Consider the following 27,969-nt stretch of genomic DNA (forward strand, 5'->3'; position numbering starts at 1 on the left):
GATGAGTCAAGTGAAGAAAAATTTGTGAGAAATATACTATAAATAACATTTAGAGAAAAGATTATTTACTCATTTTAACAGAAGTACCAAAAAATTTACCGCATTTGCAATGCAGTGTCTTCTTGAAGTGTGAGGTCAAACTAATTCATTAAAATATTTTTAATAAAAGCTATAGTAAGTATATGTTGGCTGAAACATTTGTGAAGACAAATTAATATATGAAAGCTACCCAGAGTATAGTAACCCATACCACCCTTAGTAGGCAAACAAAATCTTTCCTTTTTTAAAAGTACCATTACTTTATGTGAAATATTTACTGTATGTTGCATTTTTGACACATAAACTTTAATATAAGAAATGACATATTATCTTTTATTTTTTATAATTGTGAAGTAGATACACAAACTTTTGAAGTGGTAGACTTAGATTGTAAAATGTTCTTATATTTAACATGCTTAATTGGTATTTTATCCTAACAAATTTAGCACATATCAAAAGCAGTTATAAGATAGAAACCTCCTTTCTTTTGGACATCTGACTTTTTAAAAACAGGAACAAGATTTACAAATTATACAAAAGCAGCAGCATATATAACACCGACATGGAGTTTTTGAGAAGATACTGGTTTCCCAGGTAAAGCAGTCTCTAATATGTCAACCCAGAAAACATATACAGATGCTAGCTAGCCTTAGATATACTACTTATACATTTAAAAAAAAAAGATGGAGAGTCAAGCAAAACTTACAAATTTGGTAATTTCCTACTTTCCAGATATTTTGAACACATCTAAGAAATTTAAACAGATAAGATAGAATATGATCTTAAAGAAGGGAACTCAATATTAGGGAATAGTGAAACTGAGTTATTAAAACCAAGGCAATTGTTTTCTTGATGTCTTCAGTCTCTTCACTAAGACCTAAATAGTTTAATTCTATCAGCTAAATTTAACCCAAGTTGACTTTTTATTTTTCTGTTTAGTTTACGGTCTTTTAGTCACATCAAGTCTTTGATGTAATTTTACGCTCACAGCACATTACAATTCAGACAAGGTGTGTTTCAAGTGCTTAATAGCCTTCGGTGGCTGCTGTAATTGAACAGCTCAGGTGTAAAGAGACATAAAGAGATACATGTGCACATGTGATTTCAAACCACTTCTTGGTGATAAGAAGCTAAGTTGACAGGTACCAGGAGAGGTAACAGTCAGAGGGTCTGGGGGACTTGGGTGGCGGTGGTGGGAATGGAAAGGGGATGGGGAGGGGATAGTCCCCTGGGAAAGCAACGTTTAGGCAGAACTTAGAAGGGTGCTGAGGAGGGTCAGAAAGACCAAGGGTGGGGCAGGAATGTCTCAGGCAGTGGGAGTGCGTGGGAGCCACTGAGAGGGCCAGTCTGGCTGGGGCAGGGAAGGAGAGAGGCAAGGCAAGACTAGAGTGGAAGGGGTTGAGGGCATCACAGAGAAGACCATGCAGCATTTTTCAATCCATGTTCAAAAACTGTGAACTTCATAGAGAGCTGACCTTTTAAACATTAATACCATCAAATCTCTTTCAATAATATTTTAAAAATACACATGAATTAACATTATTTAGAAGTTTATCTCATTTCTTTACATCTGGGCCTTGGGCTGATTTGCCAAACACTGGGGAAATATAGACATTAAAAAAAATGAGCAATTTGCTTGTTTCTTTTTAATTATTTATACTAAATAATTCAATTGAAAAAACAATTTTGTGGGGAACAATACGGTGAATGATTCTTATTTGGCGGTTACAATGAAGAAGGACTCAAATTAATTAAGGGGTAACCACACTGTTTTGTGTCAACAAAAATCTGAAGGGTTGTAGTTTTTTCTGAAATGATAAAAAATTGAAGGTAATTTTTCTTGGTGTAGAATATGTTTCACACTAGCTATTTTCTGTTACATCTAAAGAGTTTGTAACATACACATAGTATCTTATTTCAGAAGAGGCAGTGACTCAGATGCTTAGATTCAACTTCTGATTCAGTCAAATGAAGTCCAAATGTTTGGAATTAAATTATCCACTCTCTCCAAAAATCCACAAAATATTCACACCAGAGAGGCCAAGATTAACTCTCCTAAAAAAAGAAAAAAAAAAAAAATTAGTGAAATTGATTGCCAAGCATTTAAGGTATTCCCCCCCCCCGCCCCAAATAACAGGAGTCTTTACAAGGAATACAAGTTTAATTGACATTTAGTGCTTTTCTGCAATCAGTTATGTTATACATGGTTTATCAGATGAATTCTAGTAACAGTTATTACTTTCTTACCTGTGCTTAAAACCCAAATTTAGAACAAATGGTTTATGGAGTGTTGAAAATTAATTCTTCAGTGGAACTCAAGAACTACTATAACAGATGGAGTTAACAGGACAATTTTAGCAAGTAAGTAAAAGTGTCAATTAAATTTTTAAAAATGGAGATTTAGAGATGCTAGGCCTTTTAGAGAACTTTACATATTTGATTTCAATTAGGAGTTTTCTAATTATTTGGGATGCTTCAGTAAATACAGGTATTACTAATATAGCTTAAATTAAGCCTTACTGCATATAATATAAAGAAAAATCTACTCCCTAGAGTAATACAACTGTATTCAAAGTAAGAGGGAAGGAGAAGAGCGCCAAAAGAGAACAGTGACTCATCCAACAGGATGACAAAGGAGAACTACACATCTCCACTATCTGGAGCTAGAAGAGTTTTAAGTGGTTGCTTTTGGGAGGTGGGCTTGGGGAATACTGGGAATGCCTTATTTCTGTCATGAAATTTTAGCACACTGTGACTTTTAAAATTATGAGTTTGTATTACTTTTAATAAAAAAAATTTTAAATATACCAAAAATGCCCTTCAAAAAGGGTAATTTCATCAACTGTGTTTTTTCTCCATACCCTCAACAACATGGCAAATGAGAAATTTCAGTATGATAGGGGAAAAAAAAAATTACAATTATAATGCTTTGTCTCAGTTTGTCACTTAGTTTCAAACTTTATGGTGTCTTTTGCTAAACAGGACACTTTACTGTGCAGTCAATTCTGTCTAGATTTTTTTCCTTCTTGGAAGTAAAACATTCATATCATTCTAGCAACTGCACAAATACATGGCACTGAATTGGTAATGCATTTGTATCAATCTGCTGTATTATGGGCATGATTCCAAGTGGACTATATTTGAGCCACTTGCTTATTTCCTTTATGACACAGGAGGGCAGTTTTTAACATTTGGTTGTTCTACAATGTATTAAAAAGATCAATCATATTTTAAAAGCTAGTAATTTCAGTTTTTTCCCCCTGGATTAAAAAAAATCAAATAAATAAAAAACAGATTTAGTTTAAAATGTTTCACTTATGTTTCCATATATAAGGGGCTCATTCAGAGAAAATAAGCACTTTAAGAACTGTATCAATTCTTTTGGGCCTCTGAGTAAATCACTGTCCCACTAAGTACTTTAAACTATGGCATTCAACACAAACTTGTATCAGTTATCAATTTAGATTTTTAGAGGAAAAGATAAATTTTCAGTTAAAATATTCACTATTTAAAATACTGCTAAATTAATTCCCCACTTCAAAAGAGCCTTCCAGAAACACTTTTAAATGAAGAATTACAAAGCCATAGCACATCCCATCTTTCTAATATATGTGTATCTATAACCAAATGCTGCTAGAAAATTTAGGGAAAAAAGTCTATTTATTGACACAGAAAAATATCCAAGCTACACCATAAGATTAAAAGGCAGCTCACAAGGTAATATGTTTGGGTACAATATATTTTTAAACAATATGAAAAAGAAAAACAGAATCAACTTTCCCCATAAAGTAACTGGAAAAACATACACTTCAAACTGAACCCAGTGGATACCTTGAAGGAGTGGCATTGAGAGAGAGTTGATCAGAGGGGAGTTTTCAATTTCTAGTTTATACACTGCTGTACTGTTTAAATATTTCTATATTGAGCATGCATTATTTTTGTAATTAAAAAATAAAAGAACCATGGTAGCAGAGATGCCTGACAAAAGTGAGTTTCCTATTTAATCTTTCTTACATTAAAAAAATACATGCTATAGGAAGCTGATAAATTTCTTAGAAAGCTGTTTATCAATTTCAGTTTATGTCCTAAAATCTTTGCATCTAATATGTTAAATTAAAGATAGGAAAAAAAAAAAAAAGATAGGAATTTGTCTTTCTCCAGTGCAGTGCTGTCCAACAGAAAGATTAATATATAACCTTAAAAACTAAACAGTAAAAAGAAACAGGTGAAAATAATTTTATACTTCATTTAACTCAGTATATCCAACATATTATTTCAACATGTAATCAATACACAAAATTATTAAAGAGATATTTCACTTTATGATTTGATACTAGGTCTTTAAATTCTAGTCTACATATTTCACACTGTAGTGCGTGTGCACATGCTCAGCTGTGTCTGACTCTTCGCAACCCCATGGACTGCTGCCCTCCAGGCACCTCTGTCCATGAAATTTCCCAGCAAGAATACTGGAGTGGGTTGCCATTTCCTCCTCCAGGGGACCTTTTACATTGACAGCCCATGTCAGTCTAGACTAGTCATGTTTCAAATGCTCAATGCCACACACATGTGGCTGGTGGCTGCTGTGTGGGACAGTGCCGTTCTAAACCTGTATTAAATAGGACACATAAATAGAACTGAACAGAAACACGCAGATCAGAGCTGAACAGACTGATGCTTTCTACTCAGCTCTTTCCTTGTCATTTTTTTTAGCCTCAGGTTACTTAGTGCAGGCAGAGATGCACCCAGAACCCAGATTCTCAGACTTCCAGCCCATGCATTACCAGATTTACCCAGCATTAGCTGGGGTCCATTTACTTCACATACTGTTTTAAAGCGCTGAAATTTCAAATCACCAAAATGACAAGACAGCAATTTTGAGTTTACTGTAACAGTATGTGATCTTCATTACTAAGTATTTAGAAGACACAAAGTAAATAATTTCAACTGACCATTTTTCCATTCCAATTAACAGTATTATGGAATGGGTGCTGACTCAGTCTCTTTGGAAGTGTAAATATTTTGTAGAAGGCTCTGTGTCTGAAATGGGATAGCCTGAACAAACAGGACTCCAGTTGGTTTGTTTGTTTTTTTAATTTTAAAGTGGCGAGAGCCTGATATATCTGAATTGTCCCTCTGGGGGAACACCACTGTAAAAGCCAATAATGTGGTCGAATTATCTTTTTATCAATAGGGAAATGGATTAATGGACTTGCTCAAGATGGCAGAAATGGTTAGTGAAAGCGCTGAGCCAGTACTAGAAGCCATATCTTGTATTGTTTAGTCCACAAATCTTTTCACTATATGACGCTGCCTTCTGCACAATCCGAACGTAAGAAAAATCGTATAAAATAAGTACTTGTATTTTTAAAGCATTAATACCTACCCAAGCATTCCTGACTCTTTGGTTTTTATAATGTAGAGGAACATCAACAGTGTATGAAACATATTATTTCGGCCCTGGAACAAAGAAAAAAAAACCCACCAAGATTTAAACCAAACTAGGACAAAAATTCAGTCTGAGTGCTAAGTGTGGATCCTATCAATTTATATTCTACTAATTCAGAATTCCATGTAATTCAGGCTTTCATTCATTCATTAAACAAAGTACCTACTTTTGTGCTATACGTGGGACTTCTGTGGTGAATAAAACAGAGAGGATCCATGTAATCAAGGAGCTTAAAGTCTAGCAGAAGGAAAAGGCAGACAGGAAACTCAGAACTAACGTGTGATGAATGTTATGAGAGAGGAGGAGGTGCAGGGTGCCATGGGAACAAATACATAAAAACTAGAGCAGTGAAGCAATGCCTCCCTGAGAAGAGATATTTTTAAGTTGAGACCTGAAAGATAAGCAGAAATAAACACACTGGGAAGTTCCCACACGAGGGGAGCAGCATTTACGAAGGACTGGATGGGAGATACTCTGAAGCTGGTACCTCTGTATCCTACACACAAAAGCAACAGTTTAAACAAAAGTTTTGAGATTAAAAAACCTTTAATCACACATTAAAATACATTATGATATATAACAGTATAAGTAATATATTAAATGTAAATTTATTTTATCTACAAGGGACAAGGCAGTATTTTGCTAGCACTAAACTCAAACTATTGATAGCTCCTGATCGAGATTTTCAGTTTACTGATTAACTTATACCTGTCCACTCTGATTTAAGTGTTTTGCCTAAAATATCTTTAGGATATATGATTTTTAAAGACAGTGTTTCTTTAAATGGCCCAAATTATTTATACTTACAAAGCTGAAATATTAAACTAAAAAAAAAATGAAATATTCTCTCCTGGGTATCTGACAGAATGAAGAATATAATTTATGATTTAGTCTATGTAAAATTTCTTTAGTAAAGATGCTGGTAACAAAATAACCACAAAGGTCATGAACAGAACTGACGTTTATAATTAAGAGTAAAATGCCTGGATAGAAGTATAAACTGGTACAATAAATTTTTTCATATAGTAATTTAATAATATATTTTAACAGCCTTGAAAATATTCTATTACCTAGAATTCCATTTTTTGACTTTGAGCTAAAAAATTACCCAAAATATAGACAGTTATATGCATAAAGGTATTTACGACAATGAAGAATTAGAAACATCCAAAATGTCCAACTGTAGGGAGTGTTGCATAAATTATATCTTTATTATGAAGTTTTAAAATAGTCATTAAAAAGTGTTTTTATGAAGACTTTTAAAGTCATGGAAAATTATGTTATAATGTTAATTTTTTAAAGGATATAGAACTATACAAATATGATTTCAACCCATAAAAAAGTACAGAGAAAACCAAAATGAAAAAAAAAAAAACACCAAACAGTAATAGCTTCCTCTAAATAATGGAATGAATTTTTCTTCCTTTTCTTCATACTTTTCCAAATTAAGTATATATTACTTTCAGAATTTTTTTTAAAAAGGGATATAAAAATAGCACTTCCCCCCTAACTTAAGAAGTTTACCTATTTCATAAAGAGAATCTAATTTTAAAAGAAATATCAAAGTAAGTCATCCATGCCATCAGTAATAGCAACTGCTCTATTTAGAAGCACCTTTGGAAGATTGTAGACATGGCGCTGGTAGGTGAGCTCATAATGGGGAGGGTTGACAGCACTCTGATAAATGCAGAAAACGTTCTCATTTGTCACATCTGTAAAGGAAATAGGCTACATTAAAAACCAAACGAAAAGCCCCCACTACATTATTTTACGTGAAAAGCTCAACTCATTCTTTTAGGAGAGGTTGTTTATACCTGGTTTATTTGGTGTCTGAACAAAGTGCTGAGAAGTAAATGTTTTTCCATCAGGATATTTAGGATGCGGAGGTAATCTGGAATCAAGGTAGGTGCAAAATACATGCATGACGATCTGAAGACAAAGAAATAATTTTTCAAAGTCAGCATGAAAACCTATGTGTGGTACTTTTCAAACATCTGTTTATAATGATTGCAATTTTTAAACTGTTCCCCAGAGAAAGAATTAGCAAAAATGCTTTTAAGTGGTTATATTTGTAAGATGAAATCTATAAAATGAAAAGATAAAAGACATTCCTAATGTTGTGTTAAGTGGATTATTCACCCTCATATAGTTAATTAACAGCAAAATCAAGATAAAATACACATATATTTAATTCTTGAATATCAGCATTTAAAACTTCATTTTCACATGCAACAGTCATTTTAAGAAAACAAACATAATTCTGAGAAACTATTAAATGCTCAAAACTTTACAGTCTTTGATCTCATAAATCTAATTCTAGGAATGTTTCTTAAAGTCATAACCCCAAATTAGAAGGAAACATGCATTATGTTACTCCCGACAGTATTTAAGATAGAAAAACAAAAATCCTGCCCCCTGCCCCCTGCCCCCGCCACTACATATTTCCAAAACTTTTAGGTCAGTTAAATGACAGTGAGTAATAATGCAAATACTTAAACACTGAAAAGTGAAAGAAAGCAGGACACAAATTTTACAATTACATCTATGATTAAAAAAACATTAAAAATAGCACAATCTAAGTAAAGAAAAAATAAGAAAATACTAACAGTGGTTGGGTTAAGATGCCAGTACAATTTTAATTTTTTATTTCTACTTAATTTCTAAAGTTTTTTTATTAAAAAAAAAAAATTTTTTTTTTCTTTTTTTCTTTTTTTCTTTTTCAGCCATGGCATGCAGCTTGCAGGATCTTAGTTCCCTGACCAGGGATTGAACCTGGGCTTACAGCAGTGAAAGCAGTGAGTCCTAACCACTGGACCACCAAGGAATTCCCTCTATGTTCTTTTAATGCTTATTTTATAATGGAAAAATAAACCCATAACAAAAGTGTCAAACTGAGAAAAATAAAAATAAATAAATAATAAAACAAAAATAAAATAAGTAAAAATAAAAATAAAACTGAGGACTTACAGCAGAATCTGTGGGCAGGTCTGTATCCCACTTGCGACCTTTAAAGTCTCCACCTCTATTCCATCGAAACGAGCTCATACAGCCTCCCTGAGAAAGTTCTGTAGCAACATAGGTGAAATTTAAAAAGCTAAGAATGTATAAGAAAGAAGAAACAGGCTAAGGGGTTACAACAAGGAAAGTGTGTGTATGTATATATAGAGAGAATCAAATATGGTGAAAGGATGGTAATTGTTCAATCTAGAAGCCCCATCTAAATGTTCACTGTGTTTTTTAGACATTTTTATACTCGACATATACAACTTTATATATATATGTATACACACTCTGTATATATGTGCACACACACAGCTTTTTTTGGATGTATAACTATCCTGTTAACTATGAGGCAAAGTGAAGAGTTAGTCACTCAGTTGTGCCCAGCTCTTTGCAACCCCATGGACTATAGCCTGTCGGACTTCTTCATCCATGGGGTTTTCCAGGCAAGAATACTGGAGTGGGTTGCCATTTTCTCCTCCAGGGGATCTTCCCGAACCAGGGATCAAAGCTGGGTCTCCCGGCATTGGCAGGTGGATTCTTTATCTCTGCACCACCTGGCTATGTATATAAGCTCTATTTTTCATAATATAAAAGTATGAGGTGTGATCACTGTGTTTGTGGTTCTCTTTTTAAAAGGCCTTATCCTCTTCTACAGATACATATCAAAATCCTTGCAGATCTGATGATGACATACAGAAGTGGCCTCTAAGAATGCAGGAAGGGAGGAGGCAGATGGGACTATGGAAAGGGTGAGGGCTGCGCAGGGACTGACGGCTGCTAGAACTGGGTGCTAGGTAGAAGGCTGAGCAGACTCTCGTGTCTAGTTTTAAGTATGTTTGGATTCTCCTTATACAGAACATTCCTGGGGAGGAGAGGGTGGGGTGAATGAGGGAGTAGCACTGACATACACTGCCACGTGTCAAGCAGCTGGCCAGCGGGAAGCCGCAGCACAGCGCAGGAAGCTCAGCTCGGAGCTCTGTGACGACCCACGTGGGTGAGACCTGCGGGCAGTGGTACCAGGGAGGCTCACAAGGGAAGGGAGGACATATGTATGGCAGAAACTTACACATTATAAAGCAATTATACTCAAAAAAAAGTCATGATACATTATACTCAATAAATAATTTGAGTATACATTATACTCAAAAAATAGTCATGATACAGAAGGGGCAACATAACACTTGCAAATTAAGATTTATGATAAACCTAAAAAGTGAAATAATATTTCTAAAACTTGTTTTAGTGATGAGACCATTTTACAGAGTCTATCCAAACAAATGTAGGGAGCCATAAACAGAGTATGTGGGGGTATCAGGGAGGCTAAATATCCTGATTCTCAAGTCAGTCTCCTGAGAAGATTGTGTACGTGTGTATACATGCACACTCTCTGTCACTCAGTCATGTCTGACTCTTTTGAGACTTCACAGACTGCAGCCCGCCCAGGCTCCTTTGTCTATGGGATTTTACAGGCGGGAATACTGGAGTGGGTTGCCATTCTCTTCTCCAGAGGATCTTCCCAACCCAGGAAAATAACCAGGGTTATTTTCCCCAAATAACCAGGATATAACAGAAATATAAAGAAGCAACATATTATACATGACCTATCAAAACTGAAAGAAATAAGATCAGCATACTAACATTATAAAGAATGTCACTGCGGCATCCACTCTTGGTGGTTTAAGAATAGAAAATGAATGAAATATTCACGTGAACCCATTCAGCTCATATTTAAGTTTCCCTATATAGGACAAAATTATTACTGTATTCAAGGATAACTACATTATTTTGACCATTTTTAAGAGCTCTCATTTTTTTCCCTCTTCAAATCAATAATTACCTTTGATCCTGTCAAACAAGTATTCCTGATTTGGAGTGAGGTCTAGATACTGCACGATTGTATTCAGAGTTGGAATGAGTGGAGCTTTGACTAAAGCAGCCTGTTTCAAGCTAGTAATACTAGCCTCTGTTAAAATTAAAACACACAGGACACACAGGTTATTCTTCATGTCGACCTTCAAAAGAACTTCAAATGCTCTTCCCTGAATAGACGTTGAAGGAATAAATAAAAGCAACGATAGTTTATCTTAACAACCTGCGTTATCTATTTTACCTACAATTTACTTGACCATTTCTGGCAAGGTGGCAGCTATATAAACAACTAATACACAGGAGATTCTTGTGGGGTGTATATATTAATAAAAAGATACACAATAGCTTTCAAAATCAGATTGAATTAAAAGATGTCTATATGCCACTGACAAGTGAAAACTTTATGACAGTGATTTCTCTCTTCATTTCATGAAAGACTACTATCCAAAGAAATTAATAAACCAACAGAAAGTTTCAAAATGTCCAACCTTATTATACAATGTTGGGAAAAGAGGCTTTCTTATAGGTGACATTATTGCTAGAATATAAATTCATTTTAAGCTTTTTGACGGATTATGTACAAAGGCTTAATACATTTATACCTATTGAACTTACAACTTTACCTCTCAGAAATTATTGTAAAGAAGTAATTATAAATGTACACAAATATTTAAGTAAAAGGACAGTTACTCACAGCACTATTAGTAAGGGGAAAATCTTCTATTAAATAACAAAGATCAGTTAAATACAATATATTACATCCACAGAAAAGAAATATAAACTAGCCATAAAAATAGTACTGGAAAATACTTAACAAAAGGAAAAAGTGGAGGGAAAAAAGGAGGTATGACTTTAATTCAATTAAAAATATATACACATACATACTATTTGCTCAACTCCCAAATACATACTTTCCACATGTTAATGTTCTTAAATTATAACATACAACTGATATATACAGTATCATAGTATCTTTCTCCAAAAAAAGAATATACAATTGTAACTAAAACTGACTGATTCTCCATGTTTTTTTTAAATTTATTTTTAAATTGATGGACAATTGCTTTAAAGAATTTTACTGCTTTCTGCCAAATAAAAACATGAATCAGCCATAGGTATACATATGTCCCCTCCTTCTTGAAAGATCTTTCTACGAAAACTAAAACTGAACAGTTTTCATGATTAAAGTAAAAAACAAAACAAAAAACCAACTGACCGATTGTGGTTCTCTCCTGAAGTACAATCACAGGTAATATTCTTTGTGTATTTCTATGTTGTTGCTGTTTAGTCGCTGAGTTGTGTCCAACTCTTTTGTGACCCCATGGACTACAGCCCACCAGACTCCTCTGTCCATGGGATTTCCCAGGCAAGAATACTGGAGTGGGTTGCCATTTCCTTCTCCAGGGGATGTTCCCAAACCAGGGATTGAACCTACACTGGCAGGTGGATTCTTTACCACCAGGAAAGCCCACTTTCCAAATTTTCTACAATGAACATACACATGTTGTTTTTGCAGTCATAAAACAATGCTGTTCTTTTCTAAAAAGCACATCACACTGGTAAAATGTGAAAGATACTTATTTTTATAGCTTATAAAAAAACTCAAAAAAGGTAACTGTAAGTTCAAATAATAGTACCAAGACCTAGGAAGTAACCCTTCTAACTTTGGAGTCAGAGAGCTCTGGCCTCAAATCACTGCTCTGTGACACTGGGCTAGTTACTTTACCTCTCTGAGTCCTAGCGGCCTGTTCCATAGAATAGGCACTAAAAGCTAGCTTTCAAGGTTAATGTAAATGTTGTGTACATTACATATAAAACATCTGGGGACTTCCGCAATGCAGGGGGCCCAGGTTTGATCCCTGGTCAGGGAACTAGATCCCACATGCTGCAACTAAGTAAGACCCAGCACAGCCAAATAAATAAATAAACAAACTGGGGTACTCAGCAAATGTTGTTGTTCAGTCGCTCAGTTGTGTCTGACTCTTTGTGACCCCTTGACTGCGGCACGTCAAGCTTTCCTGTCCTTCACTATCTCCCAGAGTTTGCTCAAACTCATGTCCACTGAGTCAATGATGCCAGTACTTTAGCAATGTACAATTCTATACTTAACCCAGAGAATAAAGACGGATGAAAAGATACCCAAAGCAAATGGAAAGTGTTAATTGCAATCCAAAGCTTTTACATATTTCAAAGAGAAATCCATTCTCTAGAAAGATCTGGTTGACTAAAATACTCCTTGTATTTTTGAAACTTCACTACTTAGCACTAAGTAAGTTATAGTATATATACTTTAGGCAAATTATATTATACTAAACTTTAACAGTTTTATTTTTAGCAGATAAATTGAAAATTGAGGACTTTAAATTAGCATTGTTATACATTTTTTATGCTTTGTACAATTTTGTAATTAATATCTAATAAGCTACTTGTATAAATAAAGAACTTGAATAAATAAAGAACATCTACAACTCAATAATAAAGACAACTCAATTTAAAAATGGGTAAAGGGGAAAAAAAAATGGGTAAAAGATCTGAAAAGGTATTTCTCCTAAGATGATATACAAATGGCCCAGCACATGAATAGATGCTCAGTATTATTAGCCATCAGGAAAATATAAAAAAAAAAAGAAAAAAAGGTAACAAAGGATGCTGTTAAATAGCCCATTACAAGAAGAAATTTTCCACTTGGCAGATTCACTGAAGGAACTCAAATGCTGGGCTCTGTTCTCACATACCTCCTATTTGCAGCTCTGGACAACCCATTCGCCTCATCTGCGTGCTGACAGACTCAATCTCTTGCACAAGCGGCACTAATATTGTCTCGTTGATCCACTAGGGAGAAATGAGATGAACAATTTTACACACATAATTTTAAAGCATTTCTCAAAAGATTTTCATGAAAGTTTTTTTTACTGTCTTGTACACTAATATTAATAGAGTACATAGTGAAAGAGAATGGAAGTAACAGCACCCAAAGCCTACAGAGTTAAGTAAATATGCTAACAGAATGTAAGTTAATGAAGTTATACTCTTAAATCAGATATGCCTGTTTGCCTGTTTTTTGAAGATATAAAATTTACAGTTACATGTTAAGTTTTTCTTACATTCTTCTTTCTATGATTATATATTAATACTTAGCTAAAAGGATCATCTTTAGTTTATATTTCTAGGGTAATCAGTCACATATTTATGCATGTAGCATTTTTTACTGGTTTGTGATTAGTATAATAGTTTTTAAAACAAGCATAACTGATTCTCTCTCAGCAGGCTCCCTCAATTCCCTAACCATGTGGAAAACTGATGTTATTATATTAAAACTAGTTTGTGAATATTATACTATTCACTTTAGGATGAGGAATTTCAAACACCACTTTGCATGGCTGGTATCAAACTCATGCCGGTATGTGAGAAGACTGTTCAAAGAATCCATACCCAACCTGGTTTGTGTGTTATGGGTTTCGGGTGTGTGTTCAACACCAACTTCAACTACCCTTTCTGCTTCCACATTTCTGTTTAACCATAAAGCAGAAGGATGAGAAAAAGTTTCAGATCAAATACAAGTTAAACAATTCTTAATAAAATTTTTGAATTAAAAAACCTCTGAAAATGATGTTTTTATAATTTAGTTAGCAAGAAAATTTGATATATTGGCAAGACCTGAATTGAATTCCTATGAAACTATTTTTAGACTTTATCTTACTCAGCATGATTGCTCATGTTTTGCTGCAAACAATAATGTGGTTGATTACTGAGTACTAAAAAGATCCTGCTAGTGTATTATAAAATATATGGTATATGTATACACTGCTTTTCAAAAGAAACTACACAAAATCCTCTAAATTTCAGACCGTTGTAGCCTAAGGAATTCAGACCAAGGATTGTGTTTGCATTTCTTCCAAGCTAATACTCCTGACCAAGACTTTGTCTTTTAAATATATTAGCATTTTTAGATAAGCCTATAAGTGGAAATAAAAGGAAATACAGTTCTAGGAAATCATTTCACTTGTTCATTCTTCCAACATTTATTAAATGTATCCTACTTGGCAGCCGAATTTAGGCTGCAACAAAATTGTTTGAGATGCAGGAGGGAGATCCAGGCCTCACTCCTAGAAGGCCTCACTGAGTAGTTCTAGGGCTGGCTCTGGAATTTTTATTCAAAAAAGCCAACCAGGCTTCTGGTTCAATAAAGTAGCCTACTATTTTCACCATACCCTCTCTTGACACCCTATGTAAATTATAGCAAAAGAACAAAAAATGAGTACAAACGACTTCAATATATAATATTTCCAGAAGATGGGGAGTCAGTGAGTAAATGGTGGAGGATGAAACAGTGGAAGAAGCTTCTACAGAGTCTAAGTGGAGCATCCCGTAGTGGAGGAGGGGCCAATTTACCCCCTAGACCGGGGACATGTGGGTACCACAGAGAGCAATAGAATGAGGTAGGGTTGAAACCAGGGAACTCACTCACTCTGTATGTGGGAGAGCTGGCTTTTGCCAACCTCTAGGCCAAAGATTAGAACGCTCTTCTCATGAAAAACTGAAGAAAAGGATGCAATCTGAAGTAGCTTCAAGGATATGTTATGGTCTTTAACACTGAAGTTTTCAGAGAATAATGACCTCATTTTTGCTTCCCTCACATGTCTAGACACACAACAGGCTCTGATAGGAAAGCTCTCTGAAAAGCAAAACTGAGATGTTGGGAAAGGGAAGATCTTAATAACTAAATACACTGTTCCTTTATCCACTCAAAATACGGTGATTTGCTAAGTATTGAGGGGGAAAAAGGCCCAAGAATGCAGATACCATGTGGTAAACGTCATGTTTATCCTTACGTGCGTCACCCATAGGGCAGTTTTAGTAATATTTAATTCTGATAGTCTAATAACTAACACCTCTAACTGATATGCTAATAACATACTTTGTATATGAAGAGGCACTAATACTGTCCACAGAGTAATGTCAAAACTCACATTTCTGAACTTAGCTGTCCATGAATCCATATGATCAAGAAGTTGTCTATTCATAGTTACTCTTGCCCAAACCTGTTAAAAAAAAACATGTTTAGAATCAGTGAGGAAAAGTCTTGCCAGGTTATCAGTCATCCCTTCCCCCAACCTCAGAAATATTTTGAATACTTTGGAAAAAACTTCATGATCATCAATACTGACCTGATTAACATGTAGTAGTTGCTATTCATGCACATACATTTAAAATTCCTTACACTGGTATGTTTAAATATTCTTTTTAAGGAGAAAATTCAAAATCCTTTATTTGCTACTAAACTGATGAAACTACAAAATATTCTGTATCAAATGTATATTCTAGTCAAATGTTCTAATCTAAATGTTATTTTAAGAGCAAGAATCTTATATATGTTAAGTACAAATAGATACCTGAGATATCTTTTTATGAATGAGTGCCACAAAATTTGTTTTCGGTAGGACACTAATGTTAACTCTGTGTTGTAAAGAGTAAAATGTAGACTATAATTCAAGTTTCAGTACACAGGTTAGCTAGGGGTCTTTCTAGTGTTTGAGAAAGTTGACAGTGAAGTCGCTCAGTTGTGTCCGACTCTTTGAGACGCTATGGACTGTAGTGGTTTGCCATTCCCTTCTCCAGAGGATCTTGTGACCCAGGGATTGAATCCAGGTCTCCCACACTACGGGTGGACTCTCTACCATCTGAGCCACCAGGAAAGCCCCTTTCTAGTGTATAACATGTGCCAGATTTACAGTTCTAGCCAGTAAAAGCGGATGTTACAGAAAACAACTTCCAGAAGTAGAAAAGAAGACTTGAACAATCTGTAAATCACAAACATCAAGTCACTTTCATTTTCCACTTACCTCCTCTGCAGCTTGTTTAGAGCTGAGATCGGCTTCATCTTTGTTAGCACATGGCGCCTGAGACCTACAGGCAAGCTGATACTGAAACTTCTTCAAAGTCTGTGCATAATCCCCCACAGAACGATTGTAGTTCCAGAAAGTAGGACTGGTGGACGGCGACGTAGAATCTGGGCTTCCTACAACGATGCATGTAAGGAGTATCAGTGTGCTGTACTGATTTTGATATCAGGGGCTGGTATATGAGCTCTGGGTATCTAGGAACCTATGCAATGGCAACCCAAGACAAAGCCTTCTCTCCTCCCAACATTATCTTTAGAGAAATGGAGTGCTTGTGCTAAATATTAAAAAGAACTTTTCCTGAGCAGTATCACTTTAACAGCCATAAGATTTCTAAGTGGTTGAAAGTGTCTGCTTATTTTTGTTGTAAAATTAAGCTTGTTTCATTCTCTAAGACTTTCCGATGATTCAGAGAGAAACAAAAGACAAATTTCATCAGGAAATAAATAGGCTAAGTTCTTGCTTGAATTTTTAGAAGCTCTTTCTAAATGGGATAACTACAGCCTCCTATTAATATACTAGTCTTTTGGCTAGCAGCTAAACTTAACTCTTCCCAGCACTACACTGTGGTCTATTTATAGTCTGTAGTAATTCTTGTGTTGTATTAAAAGAGACCGTCTGCTGATTACACTTCTAAGTTTATCATTTTACTTTTAGGAAACATAAACAGTCACATTTAGGGACTTTACCACAGTACTTAACCACACTTTAAGGTTTATCTCCTTTCCCAAACAAAATCTGAGCTCCTTGAGGGCAGGGAGTATTTTTTTCCCTAGTTTTATCTAGCACATGTGTGCTCAATTGTGTCTGACTCTTTATAACCCCATGCACTATAGCCCACCAGGCTCCTCTGTCCATGGAATTTTCCAGGCAAGAATACTAGAGTGGGTTGCCATTTCCTATTACAGGGGAATCTTCCCAACCCAGGGACTGAACCGACGTCTTTTGCACCAGCAGGCGGGTTCTTTACCTCTGTGCCACCTGGGAAGCCCAGCATCTAGCACAATTCCTTAGTAAACAGCAAATTTTCAAGACAATCATATGATACTTTGTTGCCGTTCAGTCACTCAATCCTATCTGACTCAGTCATGTCCGACTCTTAGTGGCCCCATGGACTGCAGCACCCCAGGGATCCCTGTCCTTTACCATCTCCCAGAGCTTGGTCAAACTCACGTTCATTGATACTTAGGAAGAGTTTTTTTTTTTCAAAGTTTAACTGATGTCAAAATATCAATTGATATTTCATACCCTCACAGAGAAATCACAAACAGAGACTAGCTTTTTTAATCTTAGCAGTATTTTTAAAAGGCATGACTGTAAAATAATAAAACTGGTTTTCTTTTGATGTTTAGAGGCATGGAGGAGGAGAAATCATGAAAGGGACATGTGGCAGTGTTTCAAGTCACAGCATCAAAACCTTGGAGGCGAGCCAGTCTTATGCTGGTAGTACTGGTGAAAGTATGCTCCATACTGGCATAAAAATAATAGCTATATATAATAAAGAAACATCACACCTGGTATGATATTTTCCAAGTAGAACTTCTGGCAACATTGACTTAGAGGAATGAATTAATGTCAAGAAAAGTTTTAAACAAGTACAACGACTGAATAAATAGGGAATAAAAAAGGAAGAGACATGGGGTCATGATAAGAGCAAACAGTTTACCCTATTTTGACTAATTGTTTTGACTGTTAACTTTAAAAATGGTAATCAAGTTTTCTGAGGGCAAAGCTGAACTTAAGGAAAATTTCAAAGAAGATTGGCTTTAGATGACAAAATACATTTGCAGATGACAGAAATACATTTTTATATCTGTTGTACATGAGCTAAAGTACAAGGCAAAGATATAGCAAGAAGTGACACAATAGGGCCTCTCTGTAATGACCATCACCACCAAAACAGCACAAAATCTGTAGCTGAACAATCCCAAAGACGTAAGAATAATAAAATATATAATTTAAATGAATAATGGAGCTTGCAGATATGTAACGGGAATAGCCACTAAAAATGAAGAGGGAATTGAAAATCAGAGTGGCCAGTGGTCTGTGTGTGAAGTGATACTGCAGTTGCTCTGGAGAATTTTGTAGGCTTTGGGAAACCTATCAGTGTGGATTTCAGTGCCTGGGAACTGGAAATGTGCATAAGGTATCGGGCTAGACTGAGACCTCCTTCCCACCTCTATTCCCTGCACCTGGCACACAGCTGACGACCTCAAGGGGCTGTATTCTCAGTGGATAAGGAAGAGAACATCTGTTCACTGACATCAGGAGGTAACAAGGAAGCCTGTCTCTCTTAGGTTGTTTTTAAAAAGAAATCCTCGGAGATTTAAAAATTACAGATCTGCCTTCATGTGGGTTTACAGCACCCATTTACATTCCCTGTAAGGTCCAGGAACCTCCGAGCCCAGAAATTACTTAAATTAACTCAGGATCAATGATATTCCTCAATCACCAGAAAGAGGCAAATATGAAACTGCTAGGAGGAAACAAGAGGCTTCCATCCAGCCTGCCTAGGACAAAAAAAGCACAGATGAAACTCTACCGAAGACGAGCTTACCAAAAGTGAAAAATGCGTAAAACACAAAGAAACCTATCTCCAAGCAAGTGCATCAACAAGAAAAAAAAATGTGAGTATGTAACCAAGAACTTTAGATAATGGAATTTTAAAGTATGCTTAAAGTGACTGAGATAAGAAAAAGAATGGAAAACATATGAACAAAGCAAGGTACTCTAAAATAAATCAGGCATATATCAAAGAGAAGCAAATAAAATGTTGAAACCAGGAAAAAAAAAAAATTTAAAAACTCAGTGAGTTAAACAGCAGTTTAAAGTTTAAATTAAAAAGACAGAACCATTGGTCCTAACTGGATAAAACAAATTGTGGGGTGAGGAGTAAAACAGAATGCTCTTCTTTATAGCAGAATGCCAAACTACTAAATATACACTGAAGAAATGGAAATATAGAAAGTCTCCATTTGCAACTACTACTGTAGTAACTCACTGGATCATCAATGGATGCTAAAACTGCTGGAGTAAAAGACTGCTTAAGGGAACGGGACAGTCATAAGTCTCAAAAGCATCATACTATAGATTGTTTATAAATTGGAGAAGGGAAAAGCTACTGTGAACAAACTGCCATCACTATGACCAGGAGATCCAATTTAACTTTGCCAATAGAGGGACAAATGATATCATGTATCCTCTGATGTGATGCACTGAAAGGAACATACCACCAGCTAAGTTTTATTCTTGCCAAAAAATATTTAAGATGAATCTAACAATGAGAAAACCATCACACAAATACAAATATACAAAACTGGCCTTGTATCTTCAAAATGTAAACGTCATAAAAGACAAAAAAGAGAACACACACTCATAAATGGTCCAGATGAAAAAAGACTAAAGAAGCCTGACAGTTAAATGAAATATGTGGTCCCTGACTGGATCCTCCATCAATAAAAGAGCTACCAAGGTCATTATTGGGTCCACTGGAGGAAATGTAAATATAAAGAACAGTAGTAACTTAAATATGAAAATCATATGGTAGTCAGAAAGGAAAATGTCCTTGTTCTTAGGAGATGCATGTGAACTACCTTCTGAGAAACCTGTGTACAGGTCAAGAAGCAACAGTTTAGAACCAGATATGGAACAACAGATTGGTTCCAAATTGCAAAAGGAATCCGGCAAGGCTATATATTGTCACCCTGCTTATTTAACTTCTATGGAGAGTACATCATGTGAAATGATGGGCTAGATGAAGCACAAGCTGGAATCAAGATTGCCAGGAGAAATATCAACAACCTCGTAAATGCTGATGACACCACTCTAATGGCAGAAAATGAAGAGGAACTACAGAGCCTCTTGATGAGGGTGAAAGAGGAAAGTGAAAATGTTAGCTGAAAACTCAACATTCAAAAAGTGAAGATCATGGCATCTGGTTTCATCACTTCATGGCAAACAGAAGGGGAAAAAGTGGAAGCAGTGACAGACTTTATTTTCTTGGGCTCCAAAATCACTGCAGATGGTGACTGCAGCCATGAAATTAAAAGATGCTCCTTGCAAGGAAAGCTATGACAAACCCAGACAGTGTATCAAAAGGCAGAGACGTCACTTTGACAACAAAGGTGTGTATAAGTCAAAGCTGTGGTTTTTCCAGTAGTCAGGTATGGATGTGAGAGCTCGATGATAAAGCCGGCTGAGCGCTGAAGAACAGATGCTTTTGAACTGTTGGTGTTGGAGAGGACTCCTGGGAGGCCCCTAGATTACAAGGAAATCAAACCAGTCAATCCTAAAGGAAATCAACCCTGAATATTCAGTGGAAGGACTGATGCTGAAGCTGAGGCTTCAATACCTTGGCCACCTCATGCAAAGAATTATCTCAACGGCAAAGACTGATGCTGGGCAAGACAGAAGGCAAAAGGAGAAGGTGACGACAGAGGATGAGATGGTCAGATAGCATCACTGACTCAACAGACATGAATTTGAGCAAGCTCTAGGAGATAGTGAAAGACAGAGAAGTCTGCCGTGCTGCAGTGAGTGTCCATTTTCTCGTTATTGGAGAAAGGAGTTATAAATATGTAAAGGAAGGAGGCTAAGACAAACCCTGTATAGTTGGACTGGAATTGGAGGTATCATAGGAATTCATGGTTTTAATATAGATAGATGGATTCCCTGGTGGCTCAGACATTAAAGAGTCTGCTTGCAATGTGGGAGAGCTGGGTTTGATCCCTGGGTCGGGAAGATCTCCTGGAGAAGGAAATGGCAACCCACTCCAATATTCTTGCCTGGAAAATCCCATGGACGGAGGACCCTGGTAGGCTACAGTCTGTAGGGGTGCAAGGAGTTGGACACAACTGACCAACTTCACTTTCACGGATGGATGGAGAAATATACAAGTGTGTGTGTGTGAGTGTGTTTCCATATGTTTCCTAACTGTCTTGCTCAGTGGACTTAAGATTAACCATGGCATATCCAGTGCACAGACATTAATTATGAGATAGCTTTCTCCACTAGAAGCAAACATGACCCCCTGGAAAAACAGACTAATTCCAAAGCTAGTTACTAGAGAAAGAAGAGCCTGGAATATCTTATGGGAGGTGGGCTGGGGGTAGGGTTGGGGGAAGGGGGAGGAGTGTTCAAAGAATGATACCAGAAGAACACAGAAGCTAGACAATCATACTAGCCAAATCTGAGACAATCTAAGCATCAAAACAAATAACCTAACTGGAGAAAAGAAGCTCTACCTTACAGGAGAATACTAACAAATATAGATATTTAACAAGTGGCTGCACAACAAACTGAATGTACATAATGCTAAATGATACACTTAAGATGTTTAAAATGGAAACTCTTTGTAAATTTAACCACACACACAACAAAAAAGGGATAAATAAAGGAATGAAAAAAATTAGAGAAGTACCATGACAACCAGTAATAATTAACTTTGAAAAGAATCTTAAAAGGGTATTAAAGCCATTAAGTGAAAATCTGATAAGGAAAAGGACATTTATAGTCTCAAAGTAGTTTTCCACAAAATATTAATACAGATTAATTCATACAAAATACTTAATTACCTAAAACCTATGGGCCCAGAAGGCTTAAAAGTATACAGATGGACATAGATACACAGGCAAATAACACCCAGAAGAAAATCAGTATAGCTGTTAATGTCAGACACAATAGACTCAAAGGCAAAAAGCCTAAGAGATAAAGATAAAAGGAGTAACTGACTAGAAGGATATTCTGAATTTACATGCACATAACATAATCTCATAAATAATTAGCAAATTTGACAGTTACAGGGAGACATTTATTGGGAAACAATCAGTGGGTGCATTTAGCACACTTTCTTAGTAACAAATTAAGCAGATCAAAATTAATAAAGAATTTAAGAATACCATTATGAAGCTTGACTCAATGAACAAACATGAAGCCCAATATTTGTAGACTATGCATTCTTTTCAACACACTAAGATCCACTCACAAAAAGTGGTCATAAGTAGCAGGCCTAGGTACAAGTTTCAAAAACTATGAAAAAATTAATAGGGTACAGACCAAAATCTCTAGTCACTGTACAATTAACTTAGGAGAGGGGAAAAAAAAAGATAACGAAGGCTTCCATTTCCCATATTTGGAAATTCAAAGCAACACCAATCACCCATCATACTTCCCAACAGTATTGCTAAATAACTTGTATAGGTCAAAGAAGAAATAAAAATGGAAGCCAGAAAACATCTGGCTGTGACAAAGGCAATGTAGAGGGTACACAGGGTTCTTTGAATTTTACTCTATAATTTTCGGTTTCCTTGAAATATTTCCAAATTTAAAAAGAAGAAAAAGCATGTATCGACAAATAACAAGGTAATATTGATTTGTTTCTTTGACATCTGTGGCACTTTCAGGCACAATTAAATTAAAAATCAATAGAGAGACTTCGAGTGACACAAAGAGCCATGGCCCAATAACTGGCTTCCTCACTGCGGCCGTGCTTTAGCACCGAGGGCGCTTTCTGTGCAAGTTCCTGAGGGGGAAAAATCATTACTTGGCTCGATAACCTAATTTGGTTTCAAATAATTGACTTTGTAATAATCAAATCCACCCCAAAGAGATTAAGATTTGCTAACATTGTTTCCCAAGGTAAACGAGAGACAAGTTAAAAACTGTTCTGAAGAACAGCAGCATGTCTGGTGGAAACCCATGCTCCCTCCATTCTCCCTGCTACACCGACCTTCGCAAGAACTACCCCAAAGAGACGACCCTCACTTCACCACGCCCTGCCAGACACCATTCAAAAACATTTTATAACCCCAACTTTTGAACAAATTATAAATTACGTTATACGAAAAAGCTTTTAATCGTAAATGAAAGGTTTAAGATTTCTGCTAGCTCAGTTCTATTTTACGTCTTAAATTTTGGTGAACTTGATTCTAACAGCACAAAATACAAAAACAAAATAAATTCCTCTGCTAAGCTACACAAGGTGTATTAGTAAAAAGACTTAAAACATGCATGGGACCAAAGTAAGAAAAATAATAGATGAACAACAGCACAACACCTCAAATATGTATATTTGTAAAATATATTCATACCCAGCTTAACTCTATGCTGTTTTTCTTCTTCACTTCTAAGGAAAGTATCCAAGGTTCGCAGGTCGGTCATGTAGTCTTCTTTGTCAGTAGGGGAGTTGTAGACGGTGGGTGAGGAACGGTAGCGAGATCTCAATCCACTGCTCTCCACTGGACCAACAGTGGTAGGATATGGAGAAGAAGGAGAGGGACTATAGCTTGCCAGCTGAACAAAGTAAAAGAACTTGATTTTATTTCTCTTTAATTGATATGTCTTTGTTTTGGTTTTTGAACTTTCAAAAAGTAACACACCAACTAGAATGGTCAAAATCCAGAGCACTGACAACATCAAACGCTGGCAAGGATGTAGAGTAACAGGAACTTGGATTCATTGCTGGTAAGAATGCAAAACAGTAGTCATTTTGGAAGACAGTTTGGCACTTTCATACAAAACTAAACCATACAATAGCAAACATCCTGCTCCCTCGCATTTACCCAAAAAAGCTGCAAGTTTATATCCATACAAAGACTTGCACACAGGTCTTGTTTTCATTGCCAGACACTCCTCATTTAACAAGAGATATTAGGGAACCATCACCCCACATGCCATGCTGTATGCCCCCAAATAAAATTAAACAAATAAATAAATAAAGAGTCTGCAGAAAAATCCTAGATGGTTACCCTCAGTACATTGTCTTTTGCAAAAGCTAAATCTTTTTTTTTTTTTTTTTTTTGAGGATTCTTTTAAGATGTGATATAAAGAACTTCTAACTGAGTTCTATTCTTGGCTCTTTTTTAAATTTTTGGCTGTGCTGGGTCTTCACTGCTGTTCGAGCAGGTTTTTCTCTAGCTGTGGAGAGTGGAGGCTTCTCTCTCCTGTGTGGGCTTCTCATTGCAGTTGTTTCTCTTATTAAGCAGTGGCTGCACATGGGCAGTAGCTGTGCCCCCAGGTTCTGGAGGGCAGGCTCAGGAACTGCAGTGCAAGGTTTAGTTGTCTCATGGCAATCTTCCCAGACTAGGGATCAAACCCATGTCTCCTGTACTGGCTGGCAGATTCTTCACCACTGAGTCACCAGGGAAGCCCTATTCTTGGCTCTTAAATAGGCAAATTTGGGCAAGTCAATTACCCACTGGTTCTGGGTTTCTTCATTGATTAAAAAAAAAAAAGGAGTTTTGATTCACTAGGTGATTTTCAATTCAAACCTCCCACTTCTAAAATAGTAATCAAAATGTAAGTAGTAAGAGAAGCAGTAAGTAAAATAGTAGGAGATAAGAGTCCTACCTTGTTATAACCACTGATGGGTGAGTAGGTCACTCCGGGGCTGTAAGAACCACTGCCACCTGACGACAGACCCTGCAGCTGAGGGCTATATCCAGTTATACAGCTGGTGGTGAACTTGGGGCTGGTACTGGGTGAGCGAGATGGGCTATAACTTAACACACTCTGACCCTGAATTGAAGAAGGTGGAGAGGGGGGGATTTGGGCTGCTGCCAGATCACGTGGAGGAGTAGTCTGTACAACTAGAAGGAACAAATAACTGTGTGTAAGTATACCGCCTGCCAAGGCAGGAGACACAAGAGATGAGAGTTCGACCCCTGGGTTAGGAAGATCCCCTGGAGGAGGAAATGGCAACCCACTCCCCAGACAGAGGAGCCCCAAGGGCCACAGTCCATAGATCAAAAATTTTACCAGTGAGTTTCAAAGAGTTGGAAAGAATCCACGACTGAGCAACTGAGCACACATACAGTAAATAAAGTTTCTATGAAAACAAATGCAGTGAACTGAATCTTTTTTTGGTCAGGGAAATGGCAAGTAAGTGTGACTTGGTTGTTAAATTATATAAAGTAGTATTACCAAAATATCACAAAAGGTTGTGTACCATTTTCCATCAAGTTAAAAATAAGAAACTGGCTTTAATGCAGCAAAAATTAATCACTTAATTTTAACTGTAATTAAACAATGGAACAAACTTCCATGAGGCTATGAATGTTATTTAATTTATATAAATAGGAATATAATCATTGATCTTAAGACAATTTATTGTAAAACTGTTTAATAGAGTTGAATCAGATGGCATTAGAAATCCCTTCTAGCTGAGTTTATGAGAAAATTAAATTGAGAGATTTACTGCCAAACTTTCCCCTCACCTTTGCAAAAGGTATAAAACACTTACCAGCTGTTTTCAACCCTAAAAGTGTTTGCTGTCCAGGGCTAACAACCAGACTTGTTGGTGCCACAGTGTATTTGAAATACCTCCAAAAGTCAAATAAGGCGTTTAGACTGAAGAGAGACGCAAGGGCAAGCTCTGGAAGAGAACAATTTATTTTTTAAAAGGGGAGTGGAACATTTAAATGGGGGAAACAAAACCATGCATACTTTAGCAAATTATCAACAAAAAAATTAAAAACTATATTCTTATTCCTCATTAACAGTTAACATTTAATGAATGTCTATTATGTGTAGGGCATTTACCAGCGAGTTTCAAAATATTATCATTAATCCTTTTACAATTAACATTTTCACCTTTATTTTAAAGTTCTGCCAACAGTTGTAAAGAAGTCAGGTGACTTTTGCAATAGCACACAGCTAGTTACTGAAGCCATGATTCTAACTCAGGTATATAGAAACTCTTGCTCTTCCACTTGCCCCATCACTTCCCTATCACAGACTTTAATGTATGTATTAGACTTTGGAATTTATTTTAATGGCCACAAAGATTCTTTATACCTAAGGACTACTGAAGAACAGAGAGAGGAAGGAATGAGGAAACTGAGGAAGGTATCAATGGGAAAAAAATCTGGTTGGTCTTGAAAGGTGAAAACGTAGAGAAGTAAGGAAGGCAATTCAGGGAGAATAACAAATACAAATCTTACCAGCTCCACAGTTTATTTTTCTTCACAGAACTCATGATTACCTGAAATTGTACTGTTTATTAACTTGATTGTCTCTTCTACTAGAGTATTCCTCCCATGAGAGTACGGACCTTGTTCCCTTCCTGGTGTATTCCCAGTTTTGGGAACATAGCAGGCATTCAAATATGTGTTGAATTAAGGAATGAATACTAAGTTGAATTCAACTTGAGTGCAGTTTTTCATTGGGAGTAACTCTAAATCACAGTGAAAATTACTTACCTATATACCAGAGGGGCCAATATGTCACATTATAATAAGAACTAATCAATTTTCCAGTCCTGAAAAAAATCAGAAAGGCTTTTTAATATTAAGACACAGATACACACATCCCAAAAATCAGAACACAAAACCTGTGGAACCAACTGTTGGCTTCTTCAATTTTTACTTTTTTCCCATTTTTTTTGGCTAATTAACTTACATTTCAGTATATATCATTCCAGCCATAGACACATTTAGGAGTCCCCAGGCTAAAACCACTTTCCTAGCTTCTGTTTCTCTTCTCATCTTGATGGTTCTGTCAATAAGGGAAGCACTTGGGTTTGGCTCCCCTTGCATCTGTTCAAAATAAAAAAGCTTAGGAATTAATCAAAAGGAACTACTGCTCTAAGTAAGAAATCAAACTTGTGTCTATTATAGTTGTTCAGTCGCCCAGTGGGTAACTTAAAATTGCACATACTTTTTCCTCATCTTTCAAATGTTTTTCCAAGTTGTTTTTGCCCTTTAATGTTAGTTAATACCCTTTATTAATACCCTTTAATATGAAAAACAAACCCTAAATGACAGCTTCATTGGCATCACAGTGTACTCAATAGAGAACTGGGTGGTCCCTTCAGAGAATAACATTTCCAATAAAGAAAACCGTCTTACTTTGCAATTCAAGGGTTAGTGTTGTATTTTTGGAATGTGCAACAAGGACCAGGCCAAGACCTATAAGAAATCCAAAATACCAAGTTTGGTGAGAAAATATTCCAAATAAAATATGTCATTATTCTCCTGCTACATGCTTGTGCAGAAATCATTAACTGCCTACGATCTTTACCAACTCTGCATCCAGGCCATCTTTGTGTTGCTAATAAAAGTATAAGGATTTAAGTTTTAGAAGGGCGAGTACTCGCGGTGTGAAGGGAGTAAAGGTGAGTGGGGACAGTGAGCAGTTTTGGTCCACATTGGGATGTATACTTCGTCTGTTTCGCTAGGGCCAATCTTTTGCAGACAAGTGTTAAGGTCTGTTCCTGCTCTAAGGAGTCATATCCCATTAAGTACAGACCAGTACCCTTCCTGCCACCCTGACCAGGAGCCAATATTCCCCAGTGCAGAAAGCTTCCCTCCCTGGCTGTCCCAGTACAAACTTTAGCAACTCCTATGGCTTCTTTCCTCCCTTCCACTACGGGCAGTAGGTGGTCTGGCCACATTCCCCTTTGGCTGAACCCTCCCCAGGTCCGCAGGCGCGAAACTCCTACGGGCCGCGCGGACTCCTACTCCAGGAAGCACAAAGATGACCCCGAAAACGCACCGTGTTCTTCGGCCGGAAGCGGCGGGTTCGCGCCACTCTCCACTGCACATGCGCGAAAGCAAGCGCGACAGCGAAACCGACCCACTCGTGCGTCTACAGTTACCGGAAGGACGGGACTGTCTCTTCTCGCGGGAAGAAGAGGAGGGGCGGGGGAAAGGAGGCTAGGAGCGTTACCAGGGAAACAGCCTCCGCATCTGTGGCTCCCACTTTGCTGCGGGG

At 36.6% G+C, this 27,969-nt stretch overlaps 1 protein-coding gene and 1 long non-coding RNA gene across 5 annotated transcripts; one reads left to right on the forward strand and one right to left on the reverse strand.

The window, feature by feature from the left end:
• Window positions 1-351: 351 nt before the first annotated feature.
• On the reverse strand, window positions 352-27,781 carry TMEM209 (transmembrane protein 209). 4 transcript variants are annotated; one of them, XM_012177137.4, is made up of 16 exons: window positions 27,751-27,781; window positions 27,105-27,164; window positions 26,656-26,792; window positions 26,457-26,515; window positions 25,499-25,630; window positions 24,607-24,845; window positions 23,349-23,550; window positions 16,204-16,379; window positions 15,331-15,402; window positions 13,096-13,192; window positions 10,329-10,454; window positions 8,456-8,553; window positions 7,303-7,417; window positions 7,103-7,200; window positions 5,426-5,499; window positions 352-2,094 (listed from the first exon to the last, which is right to left on the reverse strand). In XM_012177137.4, the coding sequence occupies exons 3-16, from the start codon at window positions 26,790-26,792 to the stop codon at window positions 2,034-2,036; spliced, it is 1,686 nt and encodes a 561-aa protein (XP_012032527.1). In that variant the 5' UTR covers window positions 27,105-27,164; window positions 27,751-27,781; the 3' UTR covers window positions 352-2,033. The 4 variants fall into 4 exon arrangements, with proteins under 4 accessions (XP_012032527.1, XP_012032528.1, XP_004008110.1 ...); XM_012177138.4 differs by lacking the exon at window positions 27,751-27,781 and adding an exon at window positions 27,587-27,618; XM_004008061.5 differs by lacking the exon at window positions 27,105-27,164.
• Window positions 2,092-8,462, forward strand: LOC132659705 (uncharacterized). The gene is made up of 2 exons (XR_009600434.1): window positions 2,092-2,400; window positions 8,212-8,462. It is a non-coding gene; the product is annotated as an uncharacterized LOC132659705 (long non-coding RNA).
• Window positions 27,782-27,969: the final 188 nt, after the last annotated feature.

The sequence above is a fragment of the Ovis aries genome, chromosome 4 (genome assembly GCF_016772045.2).
Source record: "Ovis aries strain OAR_USU_Benz2616 breed Rambouillet chromosome 4, ARS-UI_Ramb_v3.0, whole genome shotgun sequence".
NCBI classification, from domain to species: Eukaryota; Metazoa; Chordata; class Mammalia; order Artiodactyla; family Bovidae; genus Ovis; species Ovis aries.